The following is a 14,595-nucleotide window of genomic DNA, read 5'->3' as shown; positions in this document are numbered from 1 at the left end:
CAGAGCATGAGTGGGGGAGGGGCAGAGAGAGAGGGAGACACAGAATCTGAAACAGGCTCCAGGCTCTGGGCCATCAGCACAGAGCCCGACGTGGGGCTCGAACTCACGGACCGTGAGATCATGACCTGAGCTGAAGTCGGACGCTTAACAGACTGAGCCTTCCAGGCGCCACCCCCCCCCCCCCACAGTTACATTTCTGAACAGACACCACACCTATTGCAAAACAAGCTAACAAACAATGACAACTTTCAACTTTCTCCAATTATTTCCTTTGCATCTCCTTCTGCCACCGTGACAGCCAGGAAGGAGCCATTCTGACCCTGTGACCTTCATTCTTATGCAGGGATGATTGTCCTCTGTGAAGCCTGAGCATTTTAGCACTTGACTCCTTTCTTGACTAACAGGTCAATTACCCAGAACTCTAAGCTTATCACTTAAGACAGTAATTCACATCCTGATGATACATTAGACCGTCCTGGGGAGCTATTAAAAAACAAACAAACAAACATTAGTTCTCATACTCTGATATCTGATTTAAATTGGTTTCGGGTGAGCTGTATATTAGTGAGGTTTTTTAAAGTTTATTTTATTTTATTTTATTTTGAGAGAGAGAGAGAGAGCACACGCACAGGGGAGGAGCAGAGAGAGAGAGAGAGAGCAGGGAAGGAGCAGAGAGAGAGAGAGGAAGAGAGAGAATCCCAGTCTCCATACAGTCAGCACAGAGCCCAACGTGTGACTTGATCTCATGAAACATGAGATCAAGAGTCAGACGCTCAACCCACTGAGCCATCCAGGTGCCCTGTATGTTAGTGTTTTTTAAAGCTTTCTGAGTGATTCTCCTGGGAAGCCAAGATTGGGAAGGGGGGAAAAGGAAAACATTCTATGAAGCATTTGGGAGAGATGTGATTCTGTCTGGGATCACAGAAGGCTGGAATGGCCAGAAATTGAAGAGTGGCCCTTGAGCGAAGGGAGTCCTACTGTGGTCAGGACCCTGAAACCCTACTTCTCCATCCCTCCCTATTGGCTCCGTAGCCTCATAACACCTACCCTGGTTTGAGAGCTGGGAATCTTTGTGCGGGCGACTTTATCCAGCATATTGATTTTCAGCACTCAAAGCCCAGACACTCATAGATAAGACATATGTTCATAGTCTCACCTGGGAATTTCCTCCTCTCCCTTTTCCGGGTAAGCAGGTGGGTGGACACATGTAAGAGGGCAGCTTTAGAAGAAGAGGCTTTGCCGAAGAGAAAGCTCTCTTCCCGCATTTCTGTGGCCTTATGTAAATCACCTCTCCCCTCAGAGCCTCATTTTCCCATCTGTAAAATGGGATGAGAGCCTCTCCGATCCCTCTGGGCCTGACCTCTGTGCTTGGAGAGGCAATATGGGGCAAGGGTAAGAGCTCTCGACCTGGAATCTAAAAAACAGAGAGAAGAGTATTTGGAGGGCAAACCCCCAGGGCTCTGCTGAGAATTCAATGAGGTAATATGCCAGAAAATGCTCTGCAAGTACACGGGTCAGTCAGAGAATGCTAGCCGCCGTAACAAATAACCCCAATGTCAGTGGATTAGCACAACAAATGCTTATTTCGCACACGCCATCCAGCGTGGGCTCCAGTCTTCCGGGGACTGAGTTCCCCTCCTTCTTGTGGTACCGCCATCTTGAACATGTCTTCCAAGGTCACCACGGAATGGGAAGAGAGAGGTGGAGGCTAGTGCAGGGGGTTTTAGGACCGGGCGTGAATGTGTCATATGTTGTGTCTACCGTATTCCATTGGACAGGACTCAGCACATGGCTCCCATAACTGCAGGGGAGTCTGGGAAATGTAGTCTTCCCGTCTACCCGCGACAACCATGAGATTGGTTTGATGAACACAGGACATTGTCTTGCCATGCCTGCGTACGACTTTCTGTGTGTATTCCTTTCAAGTGCTATTTAAATGTCAGATATTAATAGTAACGTGACAATATCCCACATTCCTGGATGGAGGGGAGGATAATAACTAGGAATGTTTATTTCTTTATTGGCCGTTCTGAGTCAAGAATGATGGTAGACGTGCATGTCGTATATGAACAACCTTGAGATGCTTGAGGCACAGAAATACTCCATTTCTTTCTTTTGCTTCATGCAATCAAATCCAGCTTCAAGCTCTCCTTTGCCATGGCCAGTACAAATTCCAATGTCATTCACTTGGGGGTGGTTCCCCCTCTCTGTGATCTTGTAAGCCCAGGGGTTACAAAGTGTTCATGATGGAAAAGTCCGTGGTCTTCAGTCCTCTGTAGCTGCAGCCCCCTGAGCAGGTTGGCTAGGCTTGCATGGTGCATAGGGAGAGAGGGGTTCCTTTGGGGACATTCTTGAGTGCTGGCAAAGGTGACCCAGGAGACCCACAGCAGTGACCCTCAAGGTCAGAGGTTCGTGCTCACCTGCCTTCAGCCGAGATCTTTGCCACCCCCGGTGAGCTGTGTCCCAGCCACCTGGTCTGGGCTCCCCCAATCCAGGGGACTCTAGCCTCTCTGCTTCCCTTTGGGTTATCACTCTCCTCTAGAACTAAAAGCACCAGCCTTCACCCCACCCCTCTGAGATAATCCAGCTCATCGTCTCCGTCCCCTTGACAGGGGTCTCAAACTCAGGGGCCGGGTAGAGGGTGTGGATGGGGGAAACCAGGAGGGGAGGCACTGTGAGGAACCGGAATAGCTGTGCCCCATCGATTGCCCCCATGTGAGGAGAATGCGTGCCTGATGTCAACGGACTTTCAAGAGATGCCAGAAACCCAACTTTTATGCAAAATCTCCTGATTTGTCAATGTTGGCAGCTGATTCCTTTTCTTCTCCTTTCCTTTCGAGACATCTGCAAGCCCAAACAAAACACGTCTGCAAGCCAGATGTGGACCAAAGCCCGAGAGTTTGTTCTGGCTGCCCAGACTTTCGAAAACACACTTTATTTGGGGTTGTCTCCTGGGGCTCCTGGCAACTCTCTATTTTTTCTCTGAAACATAAAAGCTGAGCTCCCTTTGCAAAGCGGAGGAACCCAGGGCTCAGAAGACAAAGGCTTGACTGCCCTTTGAGTGAGGGGGCAGGGGGGAGATCACCGCGTTCACGGTTCCCAGCCTGTGTGGTCCTTGGTGAGGCGGGTGGGAAGGAGGAGGAAGGAAGGAGGAAAGAAGAAAGTAGACATAACATAATGTTTTCATAACTCAGCCTGCACTGACTCCTTAAATCTTCATGCAAGGTGGAGACAGGTAGATGGGAAGACAGCTTGCGGCCAGCCTTCGCGCCAGGCTTCGTGATCCTGGCCAGTGTGGGGGGATGCTTCAGTGCCCAGCAGGGCGGCTGGGTGGCCAGACGTGGGGTGTAACAGCCAGTGCCCGTTCTCAGCCTCAGGGAAGGCTCCAGAACGGGCCTCGATGTGCCCCTGGGCGACAGGGGAGAGGCAGGTAGAAGGTGAGGGTTTCGGAGAAGCCAGGTGGCCGACTTAACAGAGCTCACGCCAGAGCCTTGGAGGGGCCGGTCCCCAAGCCCCGGCTCACCCGGGTCCTCGGCTAACCCCATTCTAACTCCTGAACTGCAACCCGCTGGTTTCTGAAAATTGTGATCTCGATCCTGCTTGCTTCCCAAGGCGCTCGAGGCAATTAAGATCTATGTTCAGTAGGATGTAAACCACGAGCAGGAAGAGGATGCGGGAGGAGAGGTCCCTGACCCCTGAGATGAGCTGATTTGTGACGCTGGGCCCCAGTCTGACTGTAAGTTTCCTGACAAACAAGCGAAAGAGGAACCCCAGACACGCGTGTGGTTTGCAGCGTCCGAGAACCCAAGAACGCACACGCTGCCTGTAAATTCGATCTCTTGTCGGGAGCTGGTGGTAAAGAGGGGTCTGTGGTGTGGACAGCGTCTCCCGGGCTTCCTGTGTTAGTCCGGAGCCTTCGAGAAGCAGGGTGGCCACGCGGGGACCGAGGTGGGGGGCACACCTTGGGGGCAGGAAAGGGAGAGGGTGCGGACCGACATCTGGCTCCGAGGGAAGGAGAAAGAGAAGGGCTCAGCTGGGCGGCTGGGGGACCCCTGCGTGGAAGTCAGGCACGGAGAAGGGCCCAGTGTCCGAGGAGGAGACTGTGAGGGCCCACGGCTCCCCGTAGTGGCCCCACAGCGGGCGACGGGCTGCCCGCACAGAGCCCAGCTAACCTCCCGTAGTGGGAGATGGGCCAGGGGCCTCCTCCCCGTCACCAGTGAACCTCACTTGTTCAGATGGTGAGGACTGGATCTGAGGCCATTTCAACAGGGGACGGAGATTGGGCTCGGCCCCCAAAGAGGCAGATGGCTGGGGGGTTGTAGCCAGTGGACGGCGAGGGGGCCAGCGGATGGGAGATCCCTGGGAGGAGACACGAGGGTGCAGGTTCCTGCTGAGAGGGTTCTGCTAAAACCAGTCCACAGGCAGGCGGAAGGCAGGACCGGGGCCAAGATGGGGGGTGGGGGGGGGAAGGCGACTTAGAGCCTGAGTTCACTTGATCAGGGGCACGGTCACCTCCTGCCCCAGCATTTATCTGACCCGTTTCTTTCGGTTGGCTTTAAATTTTCACTTCATGTATCGATTGAGGAACCCCTTAGAAATATTGTTTTTCGGGGGCGGGGTGTCTCAGTCGGTTGAGAGTCTGAGTCTCGATTCTGGCTCCGGTCATGATCTCGTGGTTTGTGGGTTCGAGCCCATGTCGGGCTGCGCTGGCCTGCTTGGGGTCTCTCTCTCCTCTCTCTCTCTCTCTCTCTCCCCTGCTCGCTCACACTCTCTGTCTCTCAAAATAAACATTAAAAAAAAAATTTTTTTTTGAGCACACATTAAAATAACAGCCTAGTGATTCGATTGTTTTAGGACCTTTTAAGGCCTATAAAACCATCCCGTGTACCGCCGGGGGCACACTGACAGCACTCTGGTTTTACGGAGCACACGGAGATGGTGACTGGAAGGCTGTGTTTCGGGCCCGTGTGCCCGCTGTCTGCTCCGAGCTGGCCACTTTGGGACACCTCTCGGGGCTTGGAGAAGGGGGGCTGAAGACGGTCTCAGGGAGTGCAGGGGTGGGAGGGAGGGGGACGCCGGGGGCCCCAAAGCTCCTGGCCTCAATGCTCGCCCGCCCCTGCCGCCCAGATGCTGAGCTGGATCTCCAACGGGCGTGCAGGCCGTGCTCCGGGAGCTCGGCGCCCAGGCCCCGTCCCTGCAGAGCAACCAAGGTAAAAGCCAGCAGGCAGCCTCTGCCACAATCTCTCCCAACCACCTTCCCAACCCCCCGGCGAACCAAATTCCCCTCGACCCTCTCGCCCGCCAGACTCCCAGAAACGCGGCCCCGGGCGCAGACCTACAAACATCGCCGGTCCCTAAGCCACAGGCATACACCTGTGTCCCCTAGTGTCCCTCTGCCTGCCTTTCCGCCTGAGAGGCCCCTGTCCTCAAAAATCAGCAGAGCAGAATTCCACGGGTGAGAAGTCCAGCCATGTGGCCCCAGGGCCAGATGCCCAGCTGAGGGGTCAGACTCGTGGTTGGTCAGAGTCGGTCTGGGCTCCAGGGCGCAGGGTCCCGCTCCGGGGGTCCCCCGCTAAGAGCCCCTGCCCCACCTACGTGTGCCGGGCTCCCCTTTCTCCGGCCAGGCATGTGGAGATGGTCCCTGCATAAGAAGGTGGAGCGAGATCCTGGAAAGAGTCCGGCTCTGGTCCGCATTCTGCTCAGAGAACTGGAGAAGGTGGGTTCTGGGCTTCGGGGAGGCGGGCGGGGGTAGGAGAGAGGGAGAGGGAGAGAGAGACCCAGCCAGCTGCGGCCTCGGGGCCATCAGAGCCGCGTCCCCCAGACTCCGGTCACTTGTGGGCTGTCAGCATGATGTTTGCCAGCCGTGTCTCCCTCCTGCACGCTTCTGTCAGTGAGATTTTCTTGATCCTGACTCTCTTACTTCACTTGACTTAGCCCGTTCCCCCAGGACCGTAAATGGAAAAGCCCCCACTGGCAGAGAGACAGAATACCGATAAACATAAGTGCCTATTCTTATGACCTTTTCTTTTTTTTTTTTTGACGTGATTTTTTATTAACATTGAATAAAAAAATAATATCCACTCTGGCTGTCTCCTGCATTGCAAGGGGAAGAGTGGGGGGAGGGCCTGGCACTTCCCGCCCCCGCCCCCAGGCGCAGGGCAAGCCCCGCCTCCGGGGCTCCCCTGCTTCCCTTAGGGTGACGTTTTCAAAATCGTTCTTGGACCGCCGAAAGTGACCCTCCCACCACCCCATGCCCCCCCCCGGGCCCCCAGACCCCAGTAAATGCCCTGCCATCTCCTGTTTTCCAGGCAGAGAGCGAAGACATCCGGCATGCGATCATTCCCTTGCTGCACACGCTAATGTATGTGCTCACTAAGGTGAGCGTGACGCCGAGGGTCAGGGCGGTCGTGGCAACCCACACGTGGCAGGGCCAGACACTGTCCTCTCCCGCAGGAGACACGCAGTCTCTGCCTGGGCGCGCCTAGGAGAGCTCTTGGGTGGCCTGCCCCAAACCGTCTTCTCCACACTCGCGGTGCCCTGCCCCTAATACACAAAGCGGGCTACTGGGGAGGAAGTTGGGAAAGCGGTGCGCGCGGGAGGCATGAGAGCCTCGAATGCCGGAATGGGGTCCTCGGGATTGCTCCCATGCGCCCCGGGGGCCATCACTGATGCCTGCTTAGGAAAGGCACGAGCCAGAGAAAATGTCTCGACAGCGGCAATCAGGAGCTGTGTACGATCGCGGGGGGTGGGAGAGGGCAGCGAGGGAGATGAGGGGCACAGAGAACAGTTCGGGGGCTGCCGGGATCCGGGGGCAGGAGGGGGCTGGGCTCGGGCCAAGGCAGAAGGCGCAGGAGGAAGCGGACCCCGTGGCCACCGCACTGGGAGCGTCATGCCTGCGGGATATCGCGCCCAGCAGGCTGGAGATGAGACTCCAGGTTTTCAGCCTAGAGCCCCGCAGGAATGCGCTGCCCGGACAAGCGGAGGGGAGGGGAGGGGAGTGGATTTGCTAGCAGGACAGGGTGAGACGGATCCCCTTTGGGGCGAGTTTGAGTGGGGTGTCCGAGAGGGTCTTTCAGGTGCCGGCGGCGAAGAGACTAGGGGTGTACGTTTGGGAGGGAGGTGTGAGCCCAGGTCTGGCTGTCAGACCTGCCTTTCCTCCTCTCCACCCCACCCTCCCACCCACCCAGCACCCTTTGTGACCTAGGGCTCTGGGCACCCAACTCCTCCCTCCCACCCAGGCCACGGGCATCACGGAGGAGCTCTACCGGAGAACCTACACCTTTTGCACAAGGTTGCTAACCCTGCCCGCCCCCTACTGCACGGTCGCCTTGGACTGCGCCATAAGGCTGAAAACCGAGACCGCTGTCCCAGGTGAGAGCTGTCCCAGGTAGGAGCTGTCCCAGGTAGGACCTGTCCCAGGTGAGGTCTGTCCCAGGTGAGAGCTGTCCCAGGTGAGACCTGTCCCAGGTAGGACCTGTCCCAGGTGAGGTCTGTCCCAGGTGAGAGCTGTCCCAGGTAGGAGCTGTCCCAGGTAGGACCTGTCCCAGGTAGGAGCTGTCCCATGTGAGAACTGTCCCAGGTAGGACCTGTCCCAGGTGATACCTGTCCCAGGTAGGAGCTGTCCCAGGTGAGGTCTGTCCCAGGTAGGACCTGTCCCAGGTGAGGTCTGTCCCAGGTGATACCTGTCCCAGGTAGGAGCTGTCCCAGGTGAGAGCTGTCCCAGGTAGGAGCTGTCCCAGGTAGGACCTGTCCCAGGTGAGACCTGTCCCAGGTAGGAGCTGTCCCAGGTGAGGTCTGTCCCAGGTAGGACCTGTCCCAGGTGAGGTCTGTCCCAGGTGATACCTGTCCCAGGTAGGACTGTCCCAGGTGAGACCTGTCCCAGGTAGGAACTGTCCCAGGTGAGACCTGTCCCAGGTAGGACCTGTCCCAGGTGAGGTCTGTCCCAGGTGATACCTGTCCCAGGTAGGAGCTGTCCCAGGTGAGACCTGTCCCAGGTAGGACCTGTCCCAGGTGAGGTCTGTCCCAGGTAGGACCTGTCCCAGGTGAGGTCTGTCCCAGGTGATACCTGTCCCAGGTAGGAGCTGTCCCAGGTGAGAACTGTCCCAGGTAGGAGCTGTCCCAGGTGAGGTCTGTCCCAGGTAGGACCTGTCCCAGGTGAGGTCTGTCCCAGGTGAGACCTGTCCCAGGTAGGAGCTGTCCCAGGTGAGACCTGTCCCAGGTAGGAGCTGTCCCAGGTGAGAACTGTCCCAGGTAGGAACTGTCCCAGGTGAGACCTGTCCCAGGTAGGAGCTGTCCCAGGTAGGACCTGTCTCAGGTGAGACCTGTCCCAGGTAGGACCTGTCTCAGGTGAGACCTGTCCCAGGTAGGAGCTGTCCCAGGTAGGAGCTGTCCCAGGTGAGACCTGTCCCAGGTGAGACCTGTCCCAGGTAGGAGCTGTCCCAGGTGAGACCTGTCCCAGGTAGGACCTGTCCCAGGTGAGAACTGTCTCAGGTAGGAGCTGTCCCAGGTGAGACCTGTCCCAGGTGAGACCTGTCCCAGGTAGGCGCTGTCCCAGGTGAGACCTGTCCCAGGTAGGAGCTGTCCCAGGTAGGACCTGTCCCAGGTGAGACCTGTCCCAGGTAGGCGCTGTCCCAGGTAGGAGCTCTCCAGGTGAGACCTGTCCCAGGTAGGAGCTGTCCCAGGTAGGACCTGTCTCAGGTGAGACCTGTCCCAGGTAGGAGCTGTCCCAGGTAGGAGCTGTCCCAGGTGAGACCTGTCCCAGGTAGGAGCTCTCCCAGGTGAGACCTGTCCCAGGTGAGAGCCGGCTCAGGTAAGAGCTGCAGTGCAGCTACATCCACGGTCTTGCTTTCCTCCGAGGTTCCTGGAGCTCAAAAGTCCCAGCACCTTCTGTGGAGGGTGCGAAATGGGGGTCAGAGACCAGAAGCCGGTTGGCTGATGCGGTCTGCTTTGCAGGGACACTGTACCAAAGGCTGGTCATTGCCGAGCAGAACCTGACGAGTGAGCTGTACCCCTACCGGGAGAGGTGAGTGACCCCTGGCAGCATGCTGGCTTCCGCCCCCTCCAGGTGTTGGGACGCCATGACTGCTCACTGAGGGGGACAAGGCTGGGTGGAGAGGAACCCCAGCAGAGTTTCCTGTCCATGGCATTTGTCCCGGGGGGAGTGTATTTGCAAGGGTGGGCGGGGCCTGCCTTCTCTGGAGATCACAGGAAGCAGGGTGGTGGGTCTGTCCTCTGGGGCTGGCTCAGAGCCCTCCCGCTCACATGCAGAAGGTGACACGAGCACTGGGCCAGCCTGGAGTTCTGTCGTTCCACCTCCGTCCCGCCCTTGGCCATGATGCAGCATCAGCCGGCCAGCCAGCTGGCCAGAGGTGGCTCCCGGCTGCTTACGGTCCAGGCCACAGTCACACCGTGAAATCTGGGGCTTTCGTCTGTGCCTGGCCCTTCGGATAAGATTGAGGAAATGTCTGCTGTTGGTGTGGGGAAGAGGGGCCGGTCAAGTTGGGGGTGCCGCTGCTGACCCGGCCCTGGAAGGTGTGGCTTGAGGCTGTGTTCATGGGGGGTGCAGGGAGGTGAGGTGGAGAGACCCAGAGGAGCCGGGAGCCAGGAAGGAGAGCAGGGGCGGGAGGGAGAGCCAGGCGCTGGCATGATAGGGTGATGGGAGGAGGCAGGGCTCACTCAGGGTCCAGAGTCCGCTTGGGCAGGAAGGAATTAGGGTCCCTCCTGGAGGGCGATGTCATCAGTGGACCACAGAGCTGAGGGGGTGGGGGACAGGATTTAGCTTGGGACTTGCTGGACGCGGACGAGACTAGGGGCACCAACGGGGGCCAGCTGTTCCTGCCTGCTCTGATTTGCCACAGTCCCCACTCCTCCCTATTGCTGTCCCCCCAGAGACTTTTTTAAGTATTTATTTTGAGAGAGGGCAGCGCAGAGAGAGAGGGAGAGAGAGAATCCCAAGCCGTGAGCGCAGAGCCCGAGGCGGGGCGCCACCCCACCAACCGCGAGATCATGACCTGAGCCGACATCAAGAGTCTGACCCTCAACCGACTGAGCCACCCAGGCGCCCAACCCCCATAGACTTTGGAATCCGAGGCTCCTGTTTTTGGAGGAACAAAATACTCGGGGGCTGCAGGGCTCCACGCTGCCCTTCCAGGCGCTCTCCCCGCCGCAGCCATCCTCTGCAGCAACCCCCCCCCACCTCTGCCCTCAGAGCATTCCTCTTCGTGGACCCCGAGCTGGTGTCCCCGTCCGTGTGCGGCGCGCTGCTGCTGGAGCTCGAGGCGGCGCAGGCGCAGCAGACGCCCGAGGCCTGCATGCGCCACGTGGTCGCCCACGCCCTGCAGGCGCCTGGGGACGCCTGCCACGCAGGCGCTCTGCAGAGGAAGCTGCAGGTAACCGCCCCGCCCCAGCCCTCCTTGGCTGCGCCCGGGGCCCTGCACGCACACGCCAGCCCTCCTCCCCATCTGCTCTCTTCTCCCCGGTTCAGACCACCCTTGCCCCCTCAATGCCGAAGGAGTACGCACTCGTTAAGGAAAATCCGGGGCGGGAATGCACGCAGGCCAAAAGAGGAAAGAAAAATCGCTCACACCCGCGCACCCAGATGTATTCCCAATCGACGTTTTGGTCTGTTTCCTTAATAATACAGACGACGATAACCCGGACAGGTGCTGTCGACTGAATGTCTGTGGTGTCCCAGGCACGGCGTTAGACACTTTTTACATGTATCACATTTAAAAAAGGCTCACCACGTGTCGACAACATTGTGAAATGGGTATAATCATTAAAACTGGGGCACAGAGAGGTTGATAACCTGCCCGTGGTCACACAGGTACAAAGTGACTGGGTCAGGATTTGAACCCAGGTCTCTCCGACCTCAAACTTATGTTCCATCGCCTCCCGGCCCCACAGCCCCACCACCCTTTTTTAGCAGGAGATACCAAACTCTGTATACAGTTGTCCCAAATTGGGGTGAGAGGCCGGGCCTCAATACTCCCGCACCTATTAATTATTGGACGTGGACGGTCCTCAGGAAGGGACATGACCGTGGAGAGTGGCATTTTTTTTTTTTTTTTTTTGCCGGAGGCTGACTATGGAAAGGGACTCAGCTGACAGCTGACGGTTGCTAATGCTCCCAGCAGCGGGGCTAATGAGTGCCTCAGTCTTGAAGGTGGGAATCCGGGGAGCCACCATGGCATTTATCACACTGTTGCACATGGAATCAAAGCCAAAGACATCTCAATGGCCTACAAGACCCTCGAGATCTGTCCTACCTCCTCGCTTCCTCTCTGATTCCATCTGATTCCATCTTCTGTAGTTTCCCTCTCTTCCTCTCTGCTCCAGCTACATAGGTCTCCCTATTGTCCCTCAAACATGCCAGGCATGCTTACACCCCAGGGCCTTTGCACATGCCGTTTCCGATGCTTGGAACATTCTCTCAGATATCCACACGGCTCGCTCTCTCACTTCCTTTAGGACTTTACTCAAAAGTCACCTGTCGGTGAGACCTCCCTGATCACATTATCTAAAATGTCAGCCCCTGCCCCCAATTTCACATCCTTCTACTCTGCAATTTATCGTATTATAAATTTTACTTCTCTTGTTTATTATCATGGGGGGGGTGGAGAGAGAGAGACATACACTATAATATAAACTCCCTGGGAACAGGAATTTTTATCCGTTTTGTTCACAGCTGTATCCCAGCATCTAGAACAGGGTCCGTTTTGTTCACAGCTGTATCCCAGCATCTAGAACAGGGTCTGGCATGTCGTGGGTGCTCAATAAATATTAGTGTATTTATAAATTGAGCAACGAGATGAAATGGACCCGATGGCCCCTTCTAACTCTGATTCGGTCATCTTCTCGTTGCATTATCTGTTCGCTCCACAAGTGTTTATCGGGGCCCTAGCCACCCAGAATGACCCTCCCTCCCTTAAGCAGGAAGTTAGGATCCCGCTCAGCAGACCCCCCCCCCCAGCACAGACCAGAGAGGAAAACAAGCCCTGGTGTGCAGACAACATAATGCAGGGCTCTTCTCAGGGTTTCGGATCTGCACCACGGGAGGGAGGAGCTGAAGAGCATGGGATTGCCCAGTGAGAAGCTTTCAAAACCTGTTCCCATCCATTCCCATTAAGGAGAAAGGCTCAGCTTGGTGTTCTACCCCTAACTTCTTTAACAGTCCCTTCCCTTTTTCTTTTTTTAAGTTTATTTATTTTTGAGAGAGAGAGAGAGAGACAGAGAGACAGAGTGTGAGCAGGGAGGGGCAGAGAGAGAGGGAGACACAGAATTGGAAGCAGGCTCCAGGCTCTGAGCTGTCAGCACAGAGCCCGACGCGGGGCTCGAACCCACAAGCCGCGAGATCATGACCTGAGCTGAAGTCGGGAGGAGCCCCCCGGGCGCCCCTAACTTCTCTTTTTAAAAAGAGAAGGCAAGCTTCCAGCCATAAAGCCTTGGCAGGCTGGCGCTTAAAAATAGGGGTTGTGATGATTATATTCATCTTGGTTATTTTCTAAGTGGGACGTGTGACTCTAGCGTTTTTATATAGATTACCAACATAAATTGTCCTTCTGAAATAGCTGGGAACCAAAGTGAGCTGATTGAAAGAACAAGGGCGATAAAATAATCATACAGCAACTATGTAGGGAGCACCCCCACGCGCCAGGGCGTGTTCTAGGCGCTGCGGATGCCGCTGTAAACAGACTGCCTTCCTGGAGTTTACATCCAGGCGGGGGCAGAAGACTGACCCAAGGGAGGCCCTCCCTGCCCCTCTGGGGTCCCGCCGTTGCGGGGCAGCCCCGTGTGGGGGACAGAGAGGACGCTCAGGTGTGGGCAGCAGGCAACCTCGGAGCCCGGGGGGGTGGGGGGGGGTGGGGGGGGAGGCTGGGCCGGGACCCAGGCTCTGGCGCCCCTCCCCGACAGGCCAGCCCTCGCCAGGCCCTGGAGCGCTATTTCCACGCCGTGGTGGCAGCCGTGGAGCAGATGGCCAGCGAGCCCAGCCCGAGCCGGGAGGGACACCTGGAGAGGCTGGAGGAGATTTACTGCTCGCTGCTGGGGCCGGAGGCGGCCGCCAGGGGGCGCTGCGGCGGTAAAGGGCGGGGGCGGCGAGGCCCGGCGAGGGCCCGCAGGGGGGCGCCGGAGAGCAGCGCTGCACCCGCCGCGCGTGGCTGAGGCGGGCGGGCCTGGGGACCGAGGGCCGCCCGGGGAACTTGGACGGTCCCGGGCTAAGCAGGCAGAGAGGAAGCCTGGACGGGACCATATGGGGGAGAGAGGGTCTCTGCACGCCCCCCGCGCCCTCCAGGAGCCGCAGGGGAGGGCAGAGGAGAATCCCACAGCCCCCCTTCTTTCAGGCGACCCCTGCAGTCCCCGCAGCCAAACATCCCTCTGCCCAGCCCCCACATCACCTTCCACCTGTGGACGGATGAAGAACAGCTCTGTAAGTGCCTCACACCTCCTCCCTGCAGAGCTGAAGGAAATGAGTGTGTGCGTGTGTTTCTCACTGTGTGCGTGTGCATGCGCGTGTCTGTGTTTGTGTGTGTGCAACTGTGCTTTCGTGGGCCTATAGGTCTGTGTCTGCGTGACTGCGTGTATCACGTGTGTGTATCTATTTATGTCCTTGCGTATGTGTGCACATCTGTGTGTGTGTGTGCGCCTTGCTCCCTGAGCTGTTCTGCACGTCTGGAGCAACGCATTTTCTCTATGCTAGAAGAGCTCAGTGCCTTAGCCACTGGCCTCACCTAGAAAGGGCCACATGCCCAAGCTGATGCCGACAGACAATGAATGTCCCCAAGAAGGAGGCAGTCACACAGAAGTTACAGTTCCAGGAACTGGAGGGGTCTTTCCAGAGAGATCTGCTTGCCTCACACTTCTGTCCACACTGGCCTTCCCCTCACACTGTCCCTGGCTCTTCTCAAGAGAGGTGGGGGTCGGTGGTGGGGGTTGGGGGAAGTGCTGGTGGTGAACTAGGCCCAAGTCCCTCCTTGCACGGGCTGGGTCATCCTAGACTGCCTCTGTGTTCTCGCTGGGCCTCAGTTTCCTCGTGGGTAATAAAATGAAAGTAGATTAGAAAAGCCTAGGGGCACCTGCGTGGCTCAGCGGTTAAGCGTCAGACTTCAGCTCAGAGCATGATCTCACCGTTTGTGAGTTCGAGCCCCGCGTGGGGCTCTGTGCTGACAGCTCAGAGCCTGGAGCCTGCTTCGGATTCTGTGTCTCCCTCTCTCTCTTCCCCTCCCTGCTCATGCTCTGTCTCTCCTCTGTGTCAAAAATAAACATTAAAAAAAATAATAAAAATAAGAAAACATTTCTCAAAGAAGGAAAGAAAGAAAGAAAGCCTAGAAGTCTTTCCTGGAGTAGGCAGGGTCTGCTCTCTGTGTCCCAGGGGAAGCCACAGACAAGAAGAGGATAGGAGGAAGCTAATAAAGAGGGCTCCAGAGTCAGCGAAGGGGAAGGTACCGAGTGTTGCTGACTACTGCAGGACTTCTCAGAGCCTTGAGTACATGTACTCAACACGAGGTGTCAGGAATATGCGGGCTTCGCCATCTCTGTTCACGCAGGACCTTTGTTCCTTCGCGGGGCATCTTATGGGGCTTCTGTCCAGCTGAACGG

At 57.0% G+C, this 14,595-nt stretch overlaps 1 protein-coding gene across 1 annotated transcript in view; it reads left to right on the top strand.

Moving 5' to 3' along the window:
- PIK3R6 (phosphoinositide-3-kinase regulatory subunit 6) overlaps positions 1-14,595 on the top strand; it is a 62,557-nt gene that overhangs the window by 25,310 nt on the left and 22,652 nt on the right. Inside the window, 9 exon segments of the mRNA XM_030297106.2 lie at positions 5,128-5,148; positions 5,151-5,210; positions 5,625-5,716; positions 6,309-6,377; positions 7,239-7,371; positions 8,953-9,022; positions 10,208-10,388; positions 12,913-13,078; positions 13,341-13,426. Coding sequence (XP_030152966.1) covers positions 5,128-5,148; positions 5,151-5,210; positions 5,625-5,716; positions 6,309-6,377; positions 7,239-7,371; positions 8,953-9,022; positions 10,208-10,388; positions 12,913-13,078; positions 13,341-13,426 — 878 coding nt within the window.

Source organism: Lynx canadensis, chromosome E1 (genome assembly GCF_007474595.2).
Source record: "Lynx canadensis isolate LIC74 chromosome E1, mLynCan4.pri.v2, whole genome shotgun sequence".
Lineage (NCBI taxonomy): Eukaryota > Metazoa > Chordata > Mammalia > Carnivora > Felidae > Lynx > Lynx canadensis.
This window is presented reverse-complemented; position numbering and strand designations above follow the sequence as displayed.